The sequence below is a fragment of the Aethalodelphis obliquidens genome, unplaced genomic scaffold, assembly GCF_003676395.1.
Source record: "Aethalodelphis obliquidens isolate GAN/ISIS:26980383/991018 unplaced genomic scaffold, ASM367639v1 scaffold67, whole genome shotgun sequence".
NCBI classification, from domain to species: Eukaryota; Metazoa; Chordata; class Mammalia; order Artiodactyla; family Delphinidae; genus Aethalodelphis; species Aethalodelphis obliquidens.
Window position 1 is genome coordinate 9,963,181 of NW_020838011.1, and position 20,935 is coordinate 9,984,115.

A 20,935-nucleotide genomic window follows, 5' to 3' on the forward strand; every position below is an offset into this window, starting at 1 on the left:
TATACAACATTAGTTTTTCTCTTTCTGACTCACTTCACTCTGTATGACCGTCTCTAGGTCCATCCACCTCACTACAAATAACTCAATTTCTTTACTTTTTATGGCTGAGTAATATTCCATTGTATATGTGTACAACATCTTCTTTATCCATTAATCTGTCGATGGGCATTTAGGTTGCTTCCATGACCTGACTATTGTAAATAGTGCTGCAATGAACACTGGGGTGCATGTATCTTTTTGAATTATGGTTTCCTTTGGGTATATGCCCAGTAGTGGGATTGCTGGGTCATATGGTAGTTCTATTTTTAGTTTTTTAAGGAACTTCCATACTGTTCTCCATAGTGCCTGTATCAATTTACATTCCCACCAAAAGTGCAAGAGGGTTCCTTTTTCTCCACACCCTCTCCAGCATTTATTGTTTGTAGATTTTTTGATGATGGTCATTCTGACCTGTGTGAGGTGACATCTCATTGTAGTTTTGATTTGCATTTCTCTAATGATTAGTGATGTTGAGCATCTTTTCATGTGTTTGTTAGCCATCTTTATATCTTTGGAGAAATGTCTATTTAGGTCTTCTGCCCATTTTGGATTGGGTTTTTTGTTTTTTTGATATTGAGCTGCATGAGCTGCTTGTAAATTTTGGAGATTAATCCTTTGTCAGTTTCTTCAAATACAAATATTTTCTTCCAGACTGAAGGTTGTCTTTTCATCTTGTTTATGGTTTCCTTAGCTGTGCAAAAGATTTTAAGTTTCATTAGGTTCCATTTGTTTATTTTTATTTCCATTTCTCTAGGAGGTGGGTCAAAAACCATCTTGCTGTGATTTATGTCATAGAGTGCTGTGCCTATGTTTTCCTCTAAGAGTTTTATAGTGTCTGGCCTTACATTTAGGTCTTTAATTCATTTTGAGTTTAGTTTTGTGTATGGTGTTAGGGAGTGTTCTAATTTCATTCTTTTACATGTAGCTGTCCTGTTCTCCCAGCACCACTTATTGAAGAGTCTGTGTTTCCCCCATTGTATGTTCTTACCTCTTTTATCAAAGATAAGGTGATGAGGGGCTTCCCTGGTGGTGCAGTGGTTGAGAGTCCGCCTGCCTATGCAGGGGACATGGGTTCATGCCCTGGTCCTGGAGGATCCCATGTGCCGCGGAGCGGCTGGGCCCATGAGCCATGGCCACTGGGCCTGCGTGTCCAGAGCCTGTGCTCCGCAATGGGAGAGGCCACAACAGTGAGAGGCCCACATACTGGAAAAAAAAAAAAAGATAAGGTGACCATATGTACGTGGGTTTACCTCTGGGCTTTCTATCCTGTTCCATTGATCTATATTTGTTTTTGTGCCAGTACCATACTGTCTTGATTACTGTAGCTTTGTAGTATAGTCTAAAGTCCAGGAGCCTGACTTCTCCAGCTGTTTTTCTTTCTCAAGATTGCTTTAGCTATTCAGGGTCTTTTGTGTTTCCATACAAATTGTGAAATTTTTTTGTTCTAGGTCTGTGAAAAATGCCATTGATAGCTTGATAGGGATTTCATTGAATCTATAGATTGCTTTGTCTAGTATAGTCATTTTCACAATGTTGATTCTTCCAATCCAAGAACATGGTATATCTCTCCATCTTTTTTTTTTTTTTTTCTGTTCAGCTTCAGTGTTTTCCAGTACTTTATCTTTCAGCTCACTGCTCTCTTTCTCTGTATCGTCTAATCTGCTATTGATTCCTTCTAGTGTATTTTTCATTTCATTTTTTGTATTATTCATCTCCATTTTATTCTTCTTTATATTTTCTAACTCTTTGTTAAAAACTTCTAACTTCTCACTCTGTTCATCTAATCTTCTCCTGAGTTCTTTGAACATCTTTACAGTCATTACATTGCACTCTCTATCAAGTAGATTGTTATATGCACTTCACTTAGTTCTTTTTTTAGGGTTTCATATTGTTGCTTCATTTGGAACATATTCCTCTGTCACCTTATTTCATCTAATTTGCTGATTTTTTTTTATATATATCTGGTAGGTTGGTTACATTGCCTGACATTGGAGAAGTGACCTTTTGCAGGAGACATCCTATGTGTCCAAGCACTACACTCTCCTCTAGTAATGAGAGCTACATGCTGTAGGGCAGCTCCAATTTGGGCTTCATGGGATCTTCTGTGTTGTGTGTTGAGTACTATGAGCCCTTGGCTGTTCTGAAAGTAATCCCCACTCACCTTCAAAGCCAGTGTTCTGAAGGCTTGACTTCCTGGTGCAGGAAATGTGTGCTGGAGAGCCCAATGTTTGGTTCAAACTGTTCACACCTTGGAAACAACCTCTGCTAATTTGTTCACTTGGAAATACGAATCTTTTTTTTTTATAGATGACTTTTGTTTTATTTTATTTTAATTTTTATTGGGGTATAGTTGATTTACAATGTTCTGTTAGTTTCATGTGTACAGCAAAGTGAATCTGTTATGCATATACATATATCCATTCTTTTTAAGATTCTTTTTTCATATAGGCCATTACAGAGTATTGAGTAGAATTCCATGTGTTATGCAGTAGGTCCTTATTAGTTATCTATTTTATATATAGTAGTGTATATGTGTCAGTTTTAGTCTTCCAATTTATCCCTCCCCCACTCTTACCCCCCTGTAACCATAAGTTTATTTTCTACATCTGTAACTCTATTTCAGTTTTGTATTGGGTTGGCCAAAAAGTTCTTTTGGGTTTTTCCATAAAATTGTATGAAAAACCCAAAAGAACTTTTTGGCCAAGCCAATAGATAAGATAACTTGAAGCCTGTTTTTAGATTCCACATGTAAACGATATCATATGATATTTGTCTTTCTCTGACTCACTTCACTCAGTATGCCAATCTCCAGATCCAACCATGTTGCTGCAAATGGCATTATTTTGTTCTTATTTTGGTTCTTTGTTCTTTTCTCTTAACCATACTGCTTCTCCATCACTCCTATCTGGCTCATTGTGGTTCCTTCTTTATATCTTTAGTTGTAGAAGATCTTTTCTGCTCATCTTCTTTTTCTCATCAGTAGTTGCTCTGCAAATCAGAGCTATTTTTGTGTGCCTGTGAGAAGAGGTGAGATTGGGGTTTTCCTACTCTTCCATCTTGGACACAGCTCCATCATATCCTCTGATAATATTTTAATCTCTGTACAGCCATTAGTAATCTCCCTAGGTTCATTTCTGATTTTAATTATTTGCATATACTCGATTTTTCCTGTTTGCAAATCTAGCTAAAGTTTTGTTAATTTCCCTGACTTTTTCAGAGAACCAGCCTTTGGTTTTATTGATTTTCTCTGGGTTTTTTTTTTGTTTGTTTTGTTTATCTCTGCTCTAGTCTTTATTAGTTCTTTCCTTCTGCTAGCTTTTGGTTTAATTTGTCCTCTTTTTATAGTTCTTTAAAATATAAGATTAGGTAATTGATTTTAGATCATTATTCTTTTTCAATGTAGGTACTTGCAGCTATAAATTTCTCTCTGAACTCTGCTTTCTCTGCATCTCTTGCTTTGGTCTCTTGTGTTTTCATTCATTTAAACAAATATTTTCATATTACTTTTGTAACTTATTCTTTGACCTATTGGTGGTTAACTGCAATAGCATAAAAACATGTGCTCCTTTATAGATCCATCCAGCTCTTTCTATAATTGATGACATAAATTACATACATATACATACTGTTCCTAATTACATAGATCAATAATTGTTTTTATAAATTTTTATTTTAATCATTGAAAATTTTTTTTTTTTTTTTTTTTTTTTTGCAGTACACGGGCCTCCCACTGTTGTGGCCTCTCCTGTTGTGGAGCACAGGCTCCGGATGCACAGGCTCAGTGGCCATGGCTCACAGGCCCAGCCACTCCACAGCATGTGGGATCTTCCCAGACCGGGACATGAACCTTCCCAGACCGGGACATGACTCTCAACCACTGCGCCACCAGGGAAGCCCAAGAAAAAATTTTAATAAATGGAGTTACAACAAAAATAACAATAATACTAGTTTTTATTATTGCCTTTACTGCAATTTTACCTCACTGCAGATCTTTATTTCTTCTTATGGTTTTGTGTTACTGTTAGCAACCTTTCATTTCAACAAGAAGTATTCCCTTTTGCATTTTTTACAGGGAAAGTCTAGTGTTAATGATGTCCCTCAACTTTTGTTTATCTGGGAATGTCTTAATTTCTACTCTTTAAAAAAATTTTTTTAAGGCCACACTGTGTGGCATGTGGGATCTTAGTTCCTCACCAGGGATCAAACCCATGGCCCTTGCATTGGGAGGGTGGAGTCTTAAATACTGGACCACTAGGGAAGTCTCTAATTCATTATTGAAGGACATTTTGCCTGATATAAAACTCTCAGTTAACAAGTTTGTATTTCAGCACTTTGAATTTATCAATCCACTGCATTTTGGCCTCCAGTGTTTCTGATGAGAAATTGGCTGATCACTTTATTGAAGATATCTTTTAGGTGATGAATTCTTTCTCTTGTTCCTTTCAATAGTCACTCATTATCTTTGTTTTTCACCAACTTGAATATAATGTGTCTTGGTGTAGGTGTCTTTGAGTTTATCCAACTTGAAGTTCACTAAGCTTCTTGGATTTGTAAATTTATGTATTTTATTAAATTGGGACTATGTTAAGCCATTATTTCTTTAAATATTCTTTCTGCCCATTCTTCCCATTTCTCTCTTTCTGGGACTCCCACAGTGTGTATGCTCATTCACAGGATGGTATCCCACAAGTCCCTTAGGCTTTGTTCATTTTTCTTCATTCATTTTTCTTCCTTGAACTCGATAATTTCAAATAGCCTTTCTTCAAGATTGCTGATGCTTTTGCCTGCTCATGTCTGGTTTTGAACCCCTGAGGTGAACTTTCATTATAGTTATTGTAATTTTTAACCTCTGGAATTTCTTTTTGATTCTTTTTAAAAATAATTTCTTTCTCATTATCAATATTTCCTTTTGTTCCTCCATCATTTTCTTCTCTTTATCATTGTCTTCCCTTAGTTCTTTGTACATCTTTAAAAATGTGGTTTTAAAGGCTTTTTCTAGTAATTCCAAAATCCAGGCTCCCTCAAGAATGGTTTCTCTCAGTTTATTTTGTTTCTTTGATTGGGCCATACTTTCATCTATCTTTGTATGCCTTGTGATATTTTTCGAGTATTGTACATTTGCTTTTTATAATGTTCTATCTTCAGACATCAGATTTGCCCCTTGTTAGAGTTTGATTTTGTTGTTGCTGTTGTTGAAGTGTTTCTCTTTGCTAGAAATCAGGGTGAGGTTAAAGTTTTAGGTCTTCTCAGGTATTTTATGAGCCAGTGTTTTTCTCTGGACATGCACATAATTTTGTAAATTCCACTATTTGTGAGGTTGTTTTTTTTAAATGTCTAATTCTCTAATGCCTGGCTCCCAAATGGAGAAAAAAGTAAGAAGAAGAAGAAAAAAACTTATCCTTTAAAACCCCTGGAAGTTGCTTCTTCTAATGAATGTTGAAACAACTGTGCCCAGCTTCTGTGCATATACCTCAATGACCATGGGCAGTAATTAGCAATTAGAATGCAGAACCACAGTATTTGGAGGATAAAATCTTATTGTCTACCGGTTCCAGCAAATTACACCAGGAATGCAGGCATGTTGGCTGCCGTGGGACAGAGTGATGAAGTCTTTGAAGATGCTGCTATTCTAAAGGGATGACATTGACTAAAATTAACCACAGTTCCCACTCAGTTTTTCCACTGTGAGTTGCAAGTGCTCAGTTAGAGTCCAGAGTTCCAATATAGTTACTTCAGACAGTTTTTGCTAGTACAATTTTGTTTAGGTAGAGAGACAGGTCTTAGTGCTTCCTAGTCTACCCTGGTTTCACCCCTAAACATTGTATTTTAATGCAATTGAAAGTTTAATATTTTTATGAAGATGGAATTTAGATTAAATATTTAGATGGGTGCTGCTTCCACAAAACAATTATTGAAAGTAATTTGGTTATGAATACAATAATTATTGTGAGCATTTGTAACTTAAATTTACATGCAATTTTCTGTTTTAACTAAATGTAGGGGAAAAAAGTGTTCATGGTGGTTTAAAAACAGTGCCACTCAGTATAACCTAGAATGGTATAAATAAAAAGTTATAATTTTGGGGAACTTCAAGGAGTGAACTGCATAAATCTTGTACTGTATTATTAAAGATTTTAACTGTTTAAAATGAAAAGTATCTATTTAGGAGTATCCCAGGAATCTAAGTTGTCAATTCCAGGCTCAACCATGGCCTGGCACAAATCCATTAATTATAAGGAAATATAGTCCTAAGGCATCCAGTGAATTAAGGCTGTATTTTTGAATATCTATTCCTTTATTCTCCATCAAGGTAGTTGTAACTTGTGTATATGTCTCAGATTAAAAAATGAAGAAACAAACCAAAAAACTCAATAAACACCAAAAAACAATGTTAGATTACATGGAAGCCTTAAAACCTAGACACAAAGCTGACTGATTGTTTGACAGTAGTGAATGATTAAGTTTTAGGTCATTATTTAAAGAAAATTGTGCAATATGTTTTCCTGTTAGTAATGTCAGGTTTAAAGCAAGATAAGAATCAAATATCCTGTTTTACCATTTAATATTTTTTCTTTACAGTTCAGTTAAATTGACACTAACAATACCAATAACTTTTCCTACGTTTTTAAGCACACTTTTAAGGATATCTTCATGGAATTTAAAGACGCTGTCACTGAAAAAGTAAGATTATCTGACCTTCTGAGGAATCTGGGCAAGGGCTGATGCAATCACATTAGACTTTTCTTCTGTGAGGTTTTTGATCATTGACCCCAGAGTAAACACCACAACTCCATGTTTTCCAGAGCTTTGAACAAACTCTTCTAACTCCTGTGAGGGAAATAGTCTTTGTTATATGAAAGCTGATATTTACAAGAATGTCACACACTTTTCTCAATATGTCTGAATTCTTAGAACACTTCTGTTTTTTCATATGTTAACCATTTCAGTGTACAAAATATAACCTGAAATCACTGGTTATTAAGCAAATTAAAAATGATTTAAATGGAGGTTCCCTTCAGCATGATAGAGGGGAGTGTGTGTGTGTGTTTACAAATTATTGACTACATGTTATCTTCTCCCAATTACAGAGCTCTTTACATGTATGATTTAACTTAGATATATGGGAATCTTAAGAGATATGTATACATTTACAGATGAGAAAGCTATCTCAGTAAGGTTAAGTAATTTGTCCAAGTCTACACAGCAGTAGCTGGCAGAGCCAAATTTCTAGTTTAAGTTAAATAGTTCTGGTGCTTCACTTTATATTTAGTTTTGGATGCTAATAAGATTATCATTCATTTTTCTGCTGAATCACAGTCAGTATAATGACATACTTTTGGTATATTTACTTTTTTCTGTTTTCTAAATTTCAATTTTCTTTTATTTTGGTTATATTTTCTCTTCATATAAGCTTCCACAAACACATTTAGAAATGAGGTAGACATATAAATTCCTGACCATATAAGACATGCAGAAAGAACTGTAATGAATACTCTGAGGTTAACAGTAATATAGTAGAAATATATGGCTTTCCATTAAAAATAAAAATATCATATCTAATTATAATGAAGTAAAAAGAAATCTTTTCATCCTATGTTGAACTAGTAACAAAACTAATTCAACCAAATAAGAGAAGATAAAAATTTGTAAGACTTAAAGTGGAAAGACAAGGAAGAAATTTATATTAAGGAATTAACTCACATGATTATGGAGTTTGGAAAGTTTAATCTGCAGAATAGGCCATAAGGCTGGAGACTCAGATAAGAGCCATTGCTCTAGTTCAAGTCTGAAGGCTGTCTACTGGCAGAATTCTTATTTTGCTTGGGAGTGTTCAGTCTTTTGTTCTATTCAGGTCTTCAACTAATTGGATGAGCCTCAGCCACATAATGGAGGGCAATTTGTTTACTCAAGGTCCACATATTTAAATGTTTATGTCATCAAAAAAAATACCCTCACAGAAACTTCCAGAGTGATGTTTGGCTAAATATCTGGATATCTGGCCCAGGTAAATTGATGTATAAAATTAACTGTTACACTGTATTTATAGATGGATTGATATAATATGTAAAGCTATCAATCACTTCAAATTTATTTTCAATTATATCATCATATTCTTCAGATACTAGGAAATATTTTAAAAAGTATATAAAAATACATTTTCATAAATAATGAATAAACTTTGAAAAAGAAAAAGGAGTACTGGAGACTATTTCAATCCGATAATAATAAACAATACAAAATGAAATTTACTGACCTGCTAACAAAGTCAACAATAGAATAAAGTAGTGAGGCCAGAAAGAGAGCCATGAGTATGTGAAACCCTCCTGTATGATAAGATGATATAATTCATTGGGATAATCAGTGAGAAAATATCACACTGAGTGGATGGTTTATTAACTGGTGGTACAATAATATGTTCATTATTCAGACAAAAAAGGGAGGTGAATATTTACCTCCTATCATGTATTAATTTTAAAAATCTGAATGGATTAAATGTATCATGTTAAAATATAATATTATACATTTAAAAATAAAATATAGGAGAATGTCTTTTTAACCTTAGTAAAGAGAAAAATATTTTAAATGAGATTTTTAAAAGTACAAATCATAATGTATAAAAAGATGGATTTGATTACATCAAATTTGGTACTTTATGTTTAAAAAAGGTAATTAGAGAAAATATTAACAAATATATGGAGTAATAGGAGAAGATATTTGCAATGGCTAGATCAAGGATTTATACCTAGATATTCTAAATGATGGAAAGAATTGATATTACTTGGAAAAAAAAAGATTATCCAGAAAATATACTAAATATATGAGTTTCACAAAGGGAAAATAAGGATAATTGATAAGTTTCTGAAACAATGTTCAACTTTGCTATAAATGGAGATTACAAATAAAATTCATCAGTGTGATATCCCTTTACCTCTGTGAAACCGACCCATATTAGAAAATAGAATAATAATCAAGGTCTAGATAAAATGTGGAAGATGTAACCCCCTAAGCATTCCTGATACCAAAATTCTCTGCTACAGTCAGAATGAATGAAATGAATTTACAAATAGAAACTTGGATACATATGAAAAAAATTATATATACTAATAAGAATGAGAAAATGTGAATTATAGCATAACATCATTTATATAATTAAACAACTCAAATCATTTCTACATATAGTTTAAGGATACAAAGTTATCTGTTTAAATTGAAATAAGATGATAAACATTAAATTCATTTGACTGGGTGCCCACTGGTTGTGGGGTAACGGAAGAGAAGAAGATAAAGAAAAAATGTAAGAAAAATTAATCAAAAGAGATGTTTGCCATGGGCTGATTATGGAGTGGAATGAACTGAGAGTATGATTAATACATTCTGTTGCCCTGAGATGCACGAAAAACAAATTCTGTAATTCCACAAACTTATGTTGTGGCATTCAAAATCAAACTGACATTTTTATCATGTTGTAGTGCGAGGGAAATTTTTCACTCCTCTCCCCAACGTTTTCGTATGTCTTCCTTACAAGAAAGAGATGAAAGTCTGTCTTACTGCAGATCCCTAGTTGGGCCACATTCACTAGAGTATTGTTGTGCTGAGAGTTATAAGAACACACATACATGATTAACTGTGATTCTCCCTCTATTTCTTCAGTAGATGCGGCTAAAGTTTAAGAAGAAAAGACCATGTTCCAAAGATACTGGCACAAAAACAGAAATATAGATCAATGGAACAGGATATAAAGCCCAGAGATAAACCCACGCACCTATGGTAAACTAATCTATGACATAGGAGGCAAGAATATACAATGGAGAAAAGACAGCCTCTTCAATAAGTGGTGCTGAGAAAACTGGACAGCTATACATAAAAGAATGAAATTAGAACACTCCCTTACACCATACATAAAAATAAACTCAAAATGGATTAAAGACCTAAATGTAAGACCGGACAACATAAAACTCTTAGAAGAAAACATAGGCAGAACACTCTTTGACATAAATCACAGCAAGATCTTTTTGACCCACCTTTTAGAGTAATGGAAATAGAAACAAAAATAAACAAATGGGACCTAATGAAACTTAAAAGCTTTTGCACAGCAAGGGAAACCATAAAAAGACAAAAAGACAACCCTCAGAATGGAAGAAAATATTTGCAAATGAATCAACAAAGGATTAATCTCCAAAATATACAAACAGCTCATGCAGCTCAATATCAAAAAAACAAACAACCTAATCCAAAAATGGGCAGAAGACCTAAATAGACATTTATCCAAAGAAGATATACAGATGGCCAAAAAACACATGAAAAGCTACTCAACATCACTAATTATTAGAGAAACTCAAATCAAAATTTCAATGATGTATCACCTCAGACCAGTCAGAATGGCCATCATCAAAAAATCTACAAACAATAAATGCTGGAGAGGATGTGGAGAAAAGGGAACCCTCTTGCACTGTTGGTGAGAATGTAAATTGATACAACCACTATGGAGAACACTATGGAGGTTCCTTAAAAAGCTAAAAATAGAATTACCATATGACCCAGCAATCCCACTACTGGGCATAAACCCAGAGAAAACCAAAATTCAAAAAGACACATGTATCCCAATGTTCTTTGTGGCACCATTTACAATAGCCAGGTAATGGAAGCAACCTAAATGCCCATCGACAGATGAATAAAGAAGATGTGGTACATATAGACAATGGAATATTACTCAGCCATAAAAAGGAATGAAACTGGGTCATTTGTAGAAATGTGGATGGACCTAGAGCCTGTCATACAGAGTGAAGTTAAATCAGAAAGAGAAAAATATCGCACATTAACACATGTATGTGGAATCTAGAAAAATGGTACAGATGAACTTGTTTGCATGGTAGAAATAGAACACAGATGTAGAGAACAAATGTATGGACAACCAGGGAGGAAAGGGGGGTGGGATAAATTGGGAGATTGGGATTGACATATATACACTAATATGCAAAAAATAGATAACTAGTGAGAACTTGCTGTATAGCACAGGGAACTCCACTTCACTGTACAGTAGAAACTAACACAACATTGTAAAGCAAGTATACCCTAGTAAAAAAAAATAAAAATAATAAAATATTTTTTAAAAGTTCAATTTTTTAAAAATGTATACTTGTCTTTATGTCTTTATTCTATACTTTCATCTATTTCTCTAATGTCAATGGTCAGGTTTTCAGGAATAACCCCTCTTCACAGAAGCCTTAGGCATCTAGTTTATAGTATTTTGATCCACCCCAAGTTCTGTTTTTCACTCTGGGTGATGTAATGCTCACAAAAAGCAGCCAGTAAAAAGTCATGAGTTCTTATTCCTTGACTACTAATGTGAGACTACTGCTTATGGAAAAGGCAAATCTATGGAGAAAGTAAAAAAAAAGGTGATTTCCAGAGATTTAGGGGCAGGGAAGGATGAAGAAGTGGAGCACAGGGAATTTTTAGGACAGTGGAGAGTCTGTATGACAGTATAAGGGTAGATACATGTCATTATGTATTTATCAAAATATAGAATGTACAACACAAAGAGTTAACATTTTTGTATGCAGTGGACATTGGTTGAGATTAATGTGAATGTTGGTTCATAAAATGTAACAAATGTGCTGCAGGAGTGTGGGATATTGATGGTTGGGGAAGCTGTGCATGGGAGGGGGCAAGAGATAGGTGGAACTCTCTGTACTTTGTGCTCCATTTTGCTGTGAATGTGTCTCTAAAAATAGTCTATTAATTTAAAAAACCATAAATACTACGTAAATCTGTTCCCTGAGATTAAACCAATGTATTTGGTAGATGCTTGCTAGACACTGCATTGTACCACATTCAACATATGCAAATATGAACAAATCATTTTCCCTCACAACTGTTCCCCTTTCCTTCTCCTCGTAAATGATAATATTCTCTACAAAATTGCCTGTACAAAAAATAAATAAATAAATGTAAAGAAATGACATGTACAAAGAAACAAAAAGCCAAGGATTAATTCAGGAAATCTATCCCTTAATCTCTAGCCTATCAGAAAATCCTATTGACTTTCTTTGTAAATACTTCCTAAACCTCTCCATTTATACTCAAAATTGTTATCATATTGTAGTTTGGATCTCTACAATGGCTTGCAGGAACTATTGCACTTCTATCTCAGCTCATTTCCCTCCTCTAAATCTTGCTCCATTCCAAACAATTCAATAGATAATATTTATGAAAGAGTAAGTTGTATCACGTTACTGCTTAAAAAGTATACGTTGATCATTCATTGACCTTAAATTTGAAGTAAAGAATACTTAGTATTGCCCATTTGTTTATTTATAACCTATCCTCCGATCATCTCTCCAGGCTAATTTCTCTCCTCTATTCAAACCAAACAGGTCACCATTACTGAACTTATTGCCAGGATTTTGGGTGGGCCATCCATCTCTATTTGATCTTTTCTCAAACTATTATAATTTCCCTACTATGTCCAGTTTTTAGACTAGGTTATGCAAAATAACTTTCAGCTCCAAAATCTCAGTGGCCTAAAACAACACCTTATTGTTACCAAGTCCAAGCTCGCTATGCTCACTGCAGGACTGCCCAATGAACTGAAGATGAGGTGCTGAGGCAAGGAATATGACTTTATTCAGAAAGCCGGCAAACTGAGAAGATGGCAGACTAAAGTCTCAAAATAACCATCTTATCGGGGTTTGGATGCCAGTTTCTTTTATAGCACAAAGTGTGTGTGGGGGATATGAGGGAGTAAAGTAAAAAGGCCATAAGTTTTGCAAATATCACCTGGAACGGCCAGCCTCGGGGAGGGGATGTGTTAATTTCTTCTTTCTTGCAGCCATCCACAGGTGGACAGGGTCTGGATGTTTGCCTGAACAAAGGCACTTTGGTTTAACATTCAGGCAGAGGGGTAGGGTTCCCCAAGGCAAGCCATTATGTATAGACAGTATCCTTTTAGTGAACAACAGCAGCAGAAAGCAAAGGTTAAAGTAAAAGAAACAGATCCAACATGTAGTCAAGATTTGGCTCTTCCCTGTTACATTATTTCTTTCTCATGCCATATGTCCATCATTGAGCTGCAACTGTTATATATATTCTTTAACCAGGACTCAGACTGGCAGAGTAGCTACTCTGGAACACAGCCCAAAGACATCACAAAGGAAAAGAGAACTCTGGAGTAAGTGCACCTGATAATTGTGTTGGACCTGGAAGTGATACCTGTCACTTCAGTTCATTCTCATTGCCCTGAGAGTATTGGACAATTCCACTAAACTCAGGGGCTAGGGACGTTACTGTTGTCAAATATGTGGCATATTTGATAAGCATCACTAATGATTACCACAATAATGTAGTAAATACTTAATGGTAATGTAATAGTCTAAGGTGGATAATTCCTGTGTCCAGGTTTTCAGTTTGAGGGTCAAATACTAAAAAATAATAAACTAGAAATGATTCCAGGAGGTAAATGCTCAGAGAAGCAAAAAGAAGCACATTTAATTACCTTAGGTAGGGGCTTTGCAGGCTTGCAGTGCAGTCCTCCAACAAATTCAACGTTAGGTAAGTAAGGGAATGGAAATTCAAAATCCCAGTATGTTCGAATCAACCACATTTCAGCTTTCCCCATAATTTCACATAATGTGGTTCGTTTTCCTGAACAAAAATAAAAGACGATAGAGGGAAAACAATCTGATATGTTAAGTGGGACATGTTTTACGATAGAATTTTCTAAGAAAAATCTTTAAAGAAGCAATATTAGTTCTATGCAACCCATGAGAAATCAATAGGACTTTGCCCCCCAAGAGTACACAATACTGAGATTATGAATAACCAAACACAGATTTAAGTATGGAACAAGGCAAAAGCCTGCTGCTTTCTCTCTACCAACAGACTCTTTCTGCTTGAGCATACCTGAGTCCCACTCCAAGCTCAGAATCAGCATGTGCAATGAACAAGAAATTCAACCAGTGATCCCAGCCTACTATGGTAGAGTCTCCTCCTCTTCTGGAATTCCAATTTATCTCATCCTCATTGCTCCAAAACCTCTGACATCTTTTAAAAACAGCTTTTGAAATGTATCCATCTTTTCTTCTGGTGTTTGGGACTATGCTTCCATACTTATTATATCCTATCAGGAACGGAAATCTTTTCATAAACATTTAAAAGTGATTATTCCTTTGCTGTACATAATTATAGCTCCTGTTTTACAAGACTTTGTCCTCTTTGGTGAAGAGAGAGCACTGCATAATAATTTTGTGATGAAATATTTGCTATTTTGACATATTTAGCTGGTAAACAGTACAAAAGGGTTACCTTTGAACTGAAGTAGAAACCAAGTGAACATTAACAGAATAAGAACTCAGATTAGTGACTCTGAATTAAATCATTTTACTTAGTTGGGAACTAGAGCTTCATTTTTGAATTCTATTCAATTACTGTGGTATAAGGAACCTTACCCAGAGTTTTGGTGTCCTTTTGAAATACGTACTCCATATCACTGATAGGAGGAAACTATAGCTATCTGGTTTCTCACTGCATGGCTTTTTGAATATTCTCCTTGATGTTCTAAGTGTGGTAAAGTTTTGATCAGAAAATATAAGGGTTTATGTATCTATCTATGTAAGAGATCACAAGCAAATCTCAATAATTTAGGGGTTTTATTCTGGTAATGACAAAAGTATTCAAAATCCAGTTTCAGACCCAGTACAGACCCCATATTGGAGCCTTATTTGTATCAGCCATGGGTATAATTTTATTCTCTTTGTGTGATGCTTTACTCCCACGCTTTTCTTAATGACAGTTTTATTGAGGTATAATTTATATACCATACAATTCTTCTTTTTAAATAAACTATTGAGTAGTTTTTAGTACATTTATAACATTGTGAAACCATCACCATTATTAAATTAAAAAAAAATTTTTATTACTTGCAAAAGCAATCCTGTATCCATTGGCAGTCATTCTTCATTTCTCCCTCTTCCCAGCCCGTGACAACCACTAATCTACTTTTTGCTTCATTTGCCTATTCCAGAAAAACCTTATTTAACTTAATATAAATGAAATCATACACTATGTGGTCTTTTTTGCTGCCTTCTTTCATTTAGCATAATGTTTTTCATGGGTCATCCACGTGGTAGTATGTATCAGTATTTCATTACTTTTTGCTGTTGAATGATATTTTTGTAAGGATATACGTCATTTTGTTTATTCATTCATTAGTTGGTGAACTTTTGGGTTGTTTTCATGTTTGTCTACTATGAATAATGCTGCTCTGATCATTCATGTATATGTTTTCTGTGGACATATGTGTTCATTTTTCTTGGTTATAAACCTAGGAGTAGAATTGCAGGGTCATATGTTTGGTTCACTTTCTTTCATATCAAGATGATATCTTTTTCCTGTTAATTCTCCACTACTGATTTAGTAATCTGGTGTGATTAATGCATCTTATTGAAATGAAGATAATATTGTAGGAGAAATAAAAAAATAATTGATCTGAATAAGGAGATTGTGAGAAAATATGTCAAATTTGGAAAAACTTTTCCAAATTTCCAAAAGCAATGCCACATTTGATATAATGCTGGGGCATTTGTTGAATGATTAAAGGATTATTTACATCTTCAGGAAAGTGTGCCTACATTTTATTTTGTTATTTATTATTGATTTATTTTGGACTTTTTTGTTCAGACACTGTGAAGTTAAAAAGTTGGTGTGTATATTTCTGTCTGGTAGAAAATATCATCCCCTAAATTATGATTTTATTGCCCTATTAGACATTGACCATTTTTGTGTCTAACCCAATAGTATTATCCTAACATTCCTTTGTCTCCCAAAATGTTATATTAATATTTCCTCAAAATATGGTTTGAACCAGATACCTTCTTACTTGTTTTCTCCTCAATTATTTGAACATATCTATGACATGATTCAATTTATAATTGTGTAAGTTATGGGTTACAGTTTTGAAATTTGAAAAATATACTTGGAATACATTTTATAATGGAGATACTAAATTGATACTGAATGATAATCTATATCTAATAGCATTTTAAAATTTATGAGAGTAAAAGAAATTTTTTTCTTCTATTTACCAAGACTTTATTATTCTTTCTCAGATTATTGATATATTCCCCAAAAGAATGTTCTAAGGTGCCAAGAGCTAGCAAGGAATCAGAGACAGAGTTGTGTCCTATAACTTATGTCTCACTATAAAAGAGCTTCCAAAACTGAGTACAAAATTGCTGGAACCAGAGGTAAACAAATAACTTCAATACACCTATAGATCAGTCACTGCTTGATCCATGGCTCAGAAAATGTCACTAGGATGAGATTTTAAGTTATCTTTTTTCGGTTTTGCCTTTTGCAGCTTGGACTGTGACTTTGGGTAAGTGATGGGTACAGCAGTTTCTGTCCACATTTATTTTTGTTTTAGGGTCAAGTCTAGAGATATAAGCACCTGTTTCTGTCACAGAGTGCCCAGAAAAATCCTCAGTGCAACATGTCGACCTTGATTAAGTCATATGCCTTTTTTGAATATATGGCATATTCCTGGGCAGCATACTTCATTAGAAGCACTCATATTGTTTGTGAGTTGTTGAAGAAATAATTTCTCAGAGGAAATTTTTAACAGATATCCAAAAAAGAAAAATGGAAGTGGCTACATAAAATAATAGATCACAACCAAAAGGGTAAATTTTAATTCTTTAGGAATAAAATTAATTTTTAGTAATGATAGGGTATTAGAGATACTTCTGTTAAAATATGTACCAAAGAAAACACTTTTAAAATTCATATGGAAGTGCAAAAGACTCCAAATAGCCAAAGCATTTGTGATAAAGAAGAACAAACCTGGAGGCATCACACTTTCTGATTTCAAGCAATATTTTAAAGCTGTACTAATCAAAACAATATGGTACTGGCATGAAAACAAACCCATTGATCAGCCCAGAAATAAGCCCATGCATATAAGGTCAACTAATATTTCACAAGGCAGCCAGAAATAGTGGAGGAAGACAGTCTTTTAAATAATTTTCGCTGAAAAAATTGGATATTCACATGCAAAAGAATGAAACTAGACCCCCATTTTACTCTGCTACAAAAATTAACTTGCAAAGGATTAAAAACGTAAATATAAGACCTGAAAAACCATAAAATTCCTAGAAGGAAAAGCTCCTTGACATGGGTCTTAGCAATAATTTTTAAAATATGACACCAAAAGCATAAGCAATAAAATTAAAAATAAAAAAGTGAAGACTACTTCAAATTAAAAAGCTTCTGAAGAGCAAAAGAAATGATCAACAAAATGAAAAAGCAACCTATGAAATGAGAGAAAATATTTGCAAACCATGTATCTGATTTGTCATTACCACCCAAAATGTCTAAGGAACTCATAGAATTTGACAGCAAAAAAACAAACAAACAAAAATGCAAATAATTCATTTAAAAAAATGAGCAAAGGACCTGAGTAGACATCTTTCCAAAGAAGATATTCAAATAGCCAACAAATACATAAAAAGGTGCTCAGCATCACTAATCATCAGAGAAATGCAAATCAAAATCACAATGAGGAATCACCTCACACCTATTAGGATAGCTATCATCGAAAAGACAAGAGTTAACAAATACTGGTGAGGATGTGGAGAAAAGGGAGCACTTGTGCACTGTTGGTGGGAATGTAAATTGGTGCAGGTACTTTGGAAAACAGTATGGATATTCCTCAAAAAACTCAAAATAAAATTCCTACTGTACTCTCATGTCCATTGCATCATTATTTACAATAGCCATAATATGGAAACAATCTGTTTTCCAATGGGTGATGGATAAAGAAAGCATGGTTATATAAACAATGGAGTAATATTAAGTCATGAAAAAAAGGGACAACCTTCCATTTGCATAAACAAGAATGGAACTTGAAATTGTGGTAAATGAAGTAAGTCAGACTGAGAAAGACAAATACTGTTTGATATCATTTAGATGTGGAACTTCAAAGAAAAAAAAAGAAAAAAACGTTTCAGAGAATAGATTGGTTGTTGCAAAATCCTACGGTTGGAGGGTGGGCACTATAGATAGGTAAAGGTGGACGAAAGTTATAAACTTTCAGTTCTGGGGATGTAATGTATAGTATGGTGACTATAGCTAATAATACTGTATTGAATATTTGAAATGTGCTAAGAGAATATATCTAAAGTTTTCATCTCAAGATAAAAAAGACTTTTAACTATGTGTGGTGATGAATGTTAACTAGAGTTATAGTGGTGATCATTTCACTATATGTACAAATATAAAATCATTATGTTGTCCACCTGTGATGAAACAAAATGATTTTAAGGCAGGACAAGAAAAATTTAAAGTAAAATTTTCTCTGCCATTTGAGCTACTACCCTGCTCCCCTTTAGTGTCCATTTTGCATCTGCATTGTACATTAACAAGATCTCCTTAGAAGACACAGGAATGTCTGCTCACAAACAAAACAAAAATGAAACAAACAAAAAAGCCAGTTTCCTCCTGGTGCCAACAAGGTAACTCCTTAGGATATAACATTCCTTCCTTAATCCCCTAAAGGGTCACAGTAACTCATTACTCGCTTTGTTGGCCTATGTAAACTGTCAATACATTACTCTGATGTATAACCCTTTGATGTAAAACCCTTTGTCTCAAAAACATATAACTGTGCTTTGACTTCTAATGGGTGAAACATTCCTCAGAGCTTTCTGAAAGACTGTCTCCTGGGTTATAATCCCCACATTGGCTCAAATAAAGTTGTCCATTTCTTAGATTGACTATTGATTAACTTTTTCATCCACACCTGAAACTAATACAATGTTATATATTAATTATATCTCAAAAAATCTAAATAATATAAATAGGATACTGCTTCCTCTAAGATAACTAATATACTACGCAAAATCATCCTTAACACAATTAAATAAAAGTTTCTTTAATAAAAAAATCAATTATGCAAAAGGAAAATTAAAGTGGTTACAGACTTGCTTAAATTGAGAAAAGCTTTGTACTCAGGGTCAAAGCTCTCTAGTTGACCTCTAATGCAATTATGAATAGAACAATAACAAGATAACAATGGGATAAGTTTAAGAGTCTAGAAACATGGTCCTTTAGAGAAAAATCTTCCTTGTTTCTCCTTTTGAAGACAAGAGCAAATGAAATCAAGATATATTTATCTATTTTCCAGTTTCATGCTTACCACTTTCCAACCCCAGGAATCAGTCAATCAAGCCTTGATAGGATGCAAACAGAAAGCCTGAGAGACAGCAGGTTAATCAGAAAGAAAACAAGTGTATAAAAGGAGAAGTAAACAAGAGAGAAGTAGTCTAAGGTTATGGAACTTAAGCACACGTCAGATTTGGCTTTTCCAGATACTCTGGAAAAAAAATTAGTAGCATCAAATAGAATTTATGGAGAAATATAGAGAATATTCCTTCTCTGATATGTTTGCAGTACTCAATGATCTAAAAAAAAAAAAAAAAAAGAAAAAGAAAAAATTTAAAAAAAAAAAAAAAAAAGCTTTTTTTTTTTTTTTTCCTCAAAACAGTTAAGCAACAGCAGGTTGGGTCCTCACTTAAAAAAAAAAAGTCTTTTGTAAGTTTTCCTACAGTCAGATAAATATTCACATTTTACATATGAAATATGAATCATTATTACATGCAAGTTTCTCTTACCTAAAATCTTGCTGTAATACTCATCCCATTCTGCAAATGCATAGTATGAAGACATCATATCACTCATTGTATACAATAACCAGTTCTCCAGCCTCTGTATAAAAGTCATGTTGTCTGTCAGTCTTGATGTGATGCCAGGAACATATGAAGAAGGCATAGGAAGCCTGGCACACAATCTCTCAATGACATTCCCATAGGAAAACCGAAAAGAGTATATAAACGGAATATTGAGGAGTTCAGCCACCAATTCCCCACAAAAGCTTAAAGGGTCAGCAATACAGATATCAAATTTAGCTGCCTGTAGCCTGCTGAGTAAATCCTTGTTTGTGACAGCACTGTCACATACTCTTCTGGCTGATGCTAAAAAATTTTTTACAACTTTTGTCATTTTCACTTGCCTGTCCCACCATGAAAGTTTCGGCAGTTCAAAAGAAAGTGTATAGAGATCAGCACTGAATTCTTCCATGAAACTTTCTTTACTTATTGAAAGTTGAAGTATCTCCACATTAAAGGGAATCTTGGTATGATCAAGCAGAGAACTTGTTGAAGGTACCAGGATGGTTATCTCATGTCCATGAAGGTGGAGTTCTTCCAGAATAACTTTTAGATTAATCCAATGACTAAAATCCATGGGCCACACAAGTACCTTCCCAGTCCTTCCAAAGTCAAAGAACCATAGATGCAGCATGAAAAGGACACAGAAGCCTTTCACAGTCTTCATGATATTAAGTTTGCTCAAACTAAATCTGGGCTTAAACCAAGTGCATGAAACTCACAATCCAAAGATTTGTACTTGACCCTCCCAATCAATTTATAGTAGGTTGGGCTGAACTTTGAGTTGTGTACTTTGTATTGAGGAGTAAAATGAAATGCAAGTGCCTTGATGGAAAAAAAAATGTCAATAAAGTCAATAAAATAAGTTAGGAAAAAACAAACCTCAGAATGAGAGTTACCAAACTTCTTTTAGAGGATATCAAAAAAAGGGTGTGTGAAGTTAAACACAAATCCATAATAATTTCTAAATAATATTAAGAAAATCCATCATCATCTGATGCATATTCAAATAAGACTAGATTGTTTGGATCTTTTTCTCTGGTTTTATTTGAATGTTCTTTTGAACAGAATGGTCTCTGTAGTGTTTCTCATACTGATAATTCTGCCAAATATTGCAGATAAGAATGAGGCCATCACTTACTGCCAGAAGGAGAGAATATGCACACTTTGAGATG

General features: G+C 34.1%; 1 protein-coding gene across 1 annotated transcript in view; it reads right to left on the reverse strand.

The window, feature by feature from the left end:
- The window catches only part of LOC113611069 (UDP-glucuronosyltransferase 2C1-like), a 34,532-nt gene extending 14,039 nt beyond the window's left edge, over nt 1-20,493 (reverse strand). Inside the window, exons 1-3 of the mRNA XM_027089642.1 lie at nt 19,707-20,493; nt 13,535-13,683; nt 6,736-6,867 (exon numbers count right to left, since the gene is read on the reverse strand). Of these exons, the coding sequence (XP_026945443.1) occupies nt 6,736-6,867; nt 13,535-13,683; nt 19,707-20,427 (1,002 nt within the window). The 5' untranslated portion in view covers nt 20,428-20,493. The remainder of the gene's footprint in view (nt 1-6,735; nt 6,868-13,534; nt 13,684-19,706) is intronic.
- Between the last annotated feature and the right edge of the window lie 442 nt (nt 20,494-20,935).